The sequence below is a fragment of the Vitis riparia genome, chromosome 13 (assembly GCF_004353265.1).
Source record: "Vitis riparia cultivar Riparia Gloire de Montpellier isolate 1030 chromosome 13, EGFV_Vit.rip_1.0, whole genome shotgun sequence".
In the NCBI taxonomy this organism is placed as follows: domain Eukaryota; kingdom Viridiplantae; phylum Streptophyta; class Magnoliopsida; order Vitales; family Vitaceae; genus Vitis; species Vitis riparia.
This window is the reverse complement of record NC_048443.1, coordinates 17032632-17038633: the sequence shown is the minus strand read 5'-3', so window position 1 is coordinate 17038633 and position 6002 is coordinate 17032632. Positions and strand designations below refer to the sequence as shown.

General features: G+C 49.5%; 1 protein-coding gene across 1 annotated transcript; it reads right to left on the bottom strand.

The window, feature by feature from the left end:
* Positions 1-970: 970 nt before the first annotated feature.
* LOC117928364 lies at positions 971-3394 on the bottom strand. The gene is made up of 3 exons (XM_034848260.1): positions 2624-3394; positions 1442-2563; positions 971-1354 (listed from the first exon to the last, which is right to left on the bottom strand). The coding sequence occupies exons 1-3, from the start codon at positions 3392-3394 to the stop codon at positions 971-973; spliced, it is 2277 nt and encodes a 758-aa protein (XP_034704151.1).
* Between the last annotated feature and the right edge of the window lie 2608 nt (positions 3395-6002).

Sequence of the window (6002 nt, the reverse complement as noted above, 5' to 3'; positions counted from 1 at the left end):
GACGATAGATGGATCAAGGCCCGGCATGTCCTCATAGGACCATGCGAAAACGTCCAAGTATGCTCTGAGCAACTGGATGAGGCTGTCTCTCTCATCTACAGATAGATCTGACCCGATCCTCAACTCCCTAGGCTGATCTGCGGTGCCGAAATCAACAATCTCTGTGTCCCCTACAGTAGGTGAAACCCTCTGATCAACGGGATCCGAATCGGAAGCAGAAGACGAGTCATCATCTGAAACGTGCTGTGCAATCTCATCATCAATATCAAAAATCTGTGATGTGGGTGAAGATGGTGCAGATAAATCAGTACCATAAGAAACAGGCAAATACTCAAAGATGCTCAAATCCATAGATGAAGAGTCAGAAACATAGTCAGAACGGGAGACGAACCCCGACAGTACGTCAAATGAAAGAGGTGGGTCCACAAAGTCGGACGCTCCCTCGATAATGCCAACATGGCTATCAAACAAATCATCAAAAACTATAAGGTCCTCAGCAGACTCCTGAGCAGGGGCAGTCTGGACCTCCTCGGCGATCTCGAGGACGGACACCCCGAAGAGATCAAATGGCGAAGCGAGCTCCGGTGGGGCCAGCTCCTCGGTCTGGCTCAAGCTCATAGCGAGCATCTCATCAACGTACTCATCACACGACACGGCTCCGTCCACTACGTCCCCAATCTCGGCAAAAGTCCGTGATCATCGATCTCATCCGGGAAGCAAAGCGTCATAAGGCTCGTGCGATCTGGGGAGGGAGGAGCAATCAACACAGAAGTCGAAGGGCCAGGGGCTCCGTCACTCAACTGTAACTGCTGGACGAGGCGCTGAAGCTCGGCCTCCTGGGTGGTGCTGAGTCCTCCGATGACCCCATCAGATGGTGCATGTGGCTCTGATGCCCTCACAAAGTAATCGGCTAGGCTCATGGTGTATGGACGGACAGGATAATAAAAGGGCGTACGAGTCAAGCGAGCCCTCACCCTCTCCCTGCGCAGTCGCGCCATATGACGATAGTCAGCCTCAGTGGGAATGAATCCGAGCCCGAATGGTACGTCGCGGTCCGGGAAGGCCATGAACTCACTAGGCCCGTGCTGACGCCGCCCAGGCCCATACCAGGAAGATAAGACATACTCCGCATAATATCGAGCACCACCGTGCTGCTGTGCTGGTCGAAGGACATGACTACAAAATCTCGACAGAAATCCTCCATCTCCAGAGTCTGTACCTCATCAAAGGTAAATCCGGTCAGAAAAAGATCATCATCAGCGTGACTAATCTCGAGTACGGGCTCGGCAGAGATGAACCTATCACTCGCAGACTGCACCACGACGACCCGACCATCATGAATAAACTTCACCTTCTGATGAAGGGAAGAAGGAATAGCTCCGGCTCTATGGATCCATGGTCGGCCTAGAAGTAGGTTAAAGGATGTAGGAATCCTCAAAACCTGAAACACGGCGGCAAAAGTGGCTGGACCAATCAGTAGCTCGATCTCCAATGTACCCATGACCTCCCTCCGAGTGCTATCATACGCGCGAACGGTCTGAGTGGAGGGACCGAAGTCAGAAGGAGCGTATCCGAGGGCAATGGCAGTGGCGAGAGGGCACACGTTCAGGGCCGACCCATTGTCTAGAAGGACAGATGGGACTCGGCGACCTGAACAACCGACAGATATGTAGAGTGGACGCGTGTGATCTGAGCCCTCAGGTGGCAAATCATCGTCTGAGAATACGATGCATGTGGCTCGGCCGGCCGTCATCATGTGGATCAATCCCTCGGGAGTGGTCGTGGTATCAACTCTGATCTGACTCAAAGCTCGAGTCAGTGCATCCTGATGAGTACTGGAGGACGCTAAGAGGCTCCAGATGGAAATACGAGCCTGAGTGCTCTGCAACTGCCTCAAAATCTCGTCATCCTCTGCTCTGACGTCCTCGGGAGCAGATGTACCCTCAACTGGCCTAGCTGCCGTGGGAGGTGGCTGACGCATCACTCTACCTCCTCGGAGAACATACTGAATGTCCAAAGTCTGAGAATCATCAACGTGTGGAGCCTGAACCTCCTCAACATCCGGGATCAAGATGAAAGGCGTCCGGACACTGTAATGCAGCAAAATCAATGGCTCAACAGTGGCGGCCTGCACCGATGCCACCTCGGGAACCAATCGGAATGGAGCAGGCATCCGAGGACCTAGAGTCACCCCACTCATCTCATAAATCACATCTGGCATGATGGGCTCTGGGTCTGAATCATCATCACTCAGCATGTGAATGTGGTCATCGATCTCATCAAACTCTAAGAAATGAATGCCATCGGCTGGTGGAGGGACTGCATGTGTGGTGTGAGCAGGCAACGGGTTCGTGGTCACACTCGGCTGACCCAAGTGTACCAAACCCTGGTCGATCAAATCCTGAATGGCATGCCTCAAAGCGGTGCATTGATCGGTCTCGTGTCCAGGCCCCTGATGGTATGCACAGTGTAGATCCATCCTGAACTGAGGCGGAATCGGCTGAGGCGGTGGTCTCGGAGTGAGAGCGGCCAATACTCCGGCCTCTGTGAGCTTCCGAAGAGCCTGGCTCAACGGCATGCCTATCTGGGAGAACTGTCTCTGCGTCCTCAAAGCAAAAGGAGCAGAAGTCTGCTGAGCTCTGGGTCGGGGATAAGGAGCTGCGGGTCTCGCAGTGAACTGGGCAGCATAGCATGGTTGTCCTGTAGCCGTGTAAGAAATAGGAGGCCTCTCGATGCTCTGAGTAGCATAATAAGGCAAATCCAAAGGCTGAGGCTGATATATCTGATCATAAGTCGGGTAAGGTGCCCGTGGCCTGTACTGCTGAGGCGTGTAAGATGGACGAGCCTCCAGAAGCTGTGGAATAGGCTGATGACGCCTGAGAGGCCTCTGACTAGAGGAACTGATGGCACTCACATCTGTCGATCTCTGTCCTCCGAAGGGTTTCTTCCCCTTTACATCACTAGGGGAAGAATCTGCCCACAAACCTCTCGAGATGCCATCCTCGACATCGTACAAAGCCAGAGCCAGAGATCCAAAATCTGTAAAAGGTACCCCGACCACATGCCTGGCAATCCTCGGCTGCAGGCTCCTCAAAACCATCTGAATCTGATCTCTCTCTGACGGTCTATCCACTATCTCGGCAATCTTCCCACGCCAGCGGGAGATGAATGAAGAAACTGACTCGTCTGATCTCTGCCTAAGAGCCTCGAGCTCCCTCCTCGATATGTCAATGACAGTATTAAATGCATACTGTCTCAAGAACTCTTGGGCCAGATCATCCCAAGTCCGACGACGTGATACATCCAAAGAAGCAAACCAGCGCTGTGCAGCGCCACCTAAAGACATGGGGAAAAGCATGATCATCTGAGCCCCGTCCAATCCATGAGCCCTCATAATCGTACTGTAAAGCCTCAAATGGATGCGGGGGCACCCAATCCCCGTGTATCGCTCGATCTCTGGCATCCTGAACTTGGCCGGTAAACTGGCCACTGGCACTCCATCAAAATCCTCCCAAGTAATGGCTCTGTCGGAAGTCCTCAACTGCCTCAACCCTTGCTCAAGCCTATCCATGCGAGCATGTGGGTCCTCTGAGGTCGGGGTAGGTATGGTGATAGGAGGCGGAGCAACCTCGGTCTGACTATGTAGGGTGAACGGGATGGCCTGTGGTGCTGACTGACTGGGTGGAGGGGGTGGTGGCACTGTATGGTCAGACTGGGCACCATCCGGGGGCGGGACCTGCTGGGCTTGCTGCCCATCTATCCTCCGGCCAAGGCTAGCTATAGCCTCCTGAATCGAAGCCATGGCCTCAGCAAACTGATCGACGGTAACTATCTGTGAATCCATATCCCTCTGATCTGATCTCTGGTCTAACTGGTCCAATACTCTGATCAATCTACCCCCAACTCTGATCCAAGAAGTCGAACCCAGACTGAACGTATCGGTACTCCTACAACAGTGGAAACACTAGATAAGGTGCGGGGTAAAGGAAACTTCACAAAGAATGTCTATCAAACGTGTCAAAAGGTAGCCTGGAAGCAATCAAACTGATATCCAATCCTGAGCAGATATATAGAGACTACTGCGAAGGTAACTAAACCTGTCACTACTGAACCGGCTCTGAAGGCCCACAGATGCACCCACGTGTTCGGGAAGGAGAAACCTAATTGAAATGTCTAAGGCTCAACTTACAAGGTCAAGGCGGCTCTAAAAGGAGATAGGTGGACTTTAAAAGATCCCTAGCAGAAGCGATCGCACCCTCCGATGGTACGCAACCTTCTGCACGCCTCCAAAGAGACGGGGCGCTTCCATGCAAGGTGGTTATCACCTCCACACATGCACTACCTCGACATCCCAGGGGGTTTCCTATGGTGAAACCTCTCAAACTCTCAACGCTCAATGGTCAACTAAAGTGCACAGTGAATGGTGTGGGTGCATCCGAAAACCCTAAGAATCTAAAGCAGAAAAGGAAACACACTGGTCGCACGACTATCCATGAAACCTAGCTCGGGGCTATACAGGTCTTCAATGATCGGACTCCAATCGACATCAAAGTGTCACTCTCCTCCAGAATGCTCCCGTGCATCGATATAGCCCGTCGCTAGACCCTACTCCTAATCTCTGGCTCGGTCAGAGAGCAAGCACACAGAAGGTCTCACACTTGCAATAGTGAGAACCGAGATGAAAGGAATGACCGAAACCAAGAGAGTTGGAGGTAGAGGGATAGAAGTGAGACCCACATAGGCAGACGACATGCAATCATGCAGAGGGAGAGCAGTCATGCGTCATACAGTCAGGCAGAGCAGGATATATCACTCATGTACACACAAGATAAGCGAGAATACGACAATCAAGACGAATAGTGATACAAACATCATGCTCACGGACGATCAAGATAATATACAAGCAAATGAATCAGCATGTCCAACCAAAATGATATACAGTGGTGAGTGTATGCATGTGAGGTGACCAGAACAATCATGGCAAAATCAGAGTCAATGTGCTAAGCAATACAATAAGATCAATCAACAGCAATCCAACACGTCTATGTCTCAAACAAATATATCAATGAAGCACATAAAATCATGGTATTGGAAATCTCAATCAAGACAAATCAGTCAACGTAGTCAACATGTCAAAATCCTAAATAGATATAACATCTAAGCATGCACAAAGAAAATCTCAATGTGCAATCAAGAGATGGGCATCCACTGATCGACTAATCAAATGCCATGTTTGCTTCACTTTAGGTTCAAGCTTGACCCTCTAAAAAAAATCCCCAGTGGAGTCGCCATTTTGTGGACCCCGCATTTCGGCTCAATGCGTTTTCCACTCGATGGCAAGTGCGATTTTTATTTCAAAAATGATTTTTATTTCAAAAATGATTTTTATTTATTAGAAAATGACTTGGAGTCGCCACTTAATTTTGTTTTATTTTAAAAGGGTAAACAAAATAAGAAAGAAAACCCTAAGTGCGACTCCTTATTTTGGAAAAGGTGATCTACGAAAAACCGGATCGGGTTCGGGGGTCAGGTTACTTATTGGGAAGGTACGGTAACGACCGTAGCACCCCTCTAAGTCCCTAAAGTCGGGTCTCTACTAATAAAATGAAGCTGACATGGCAATAATGAGAAAATCAATGAATACTCGAAGCGATCATGCACATATGGGAATCAAAACATGTATAAAGAATGAACAAAATATGAGTGGATACGTACCTGGTCCTCCAGTCGCGAATGCGCTATCATGAAACAGGATTAGTGAGTGACGAATAGATAAAATTATGCGCATGTCAAGGAACAGAACAAATCAAACAAGCATGGTGAATAAATCAATTAATCAATCAGTCAGTCATAAAATCACATATGTGGGGCCCCACCAAAAGCCCGTTTATCTTGCACAAATTAATCCCACAAATTCCATTAATCTGGAATTATGAAAATTACATTCATGCTTATGTAAAGTCGAGATAAATAGAAGATTATTTGAAACCCAGAAAGCATTA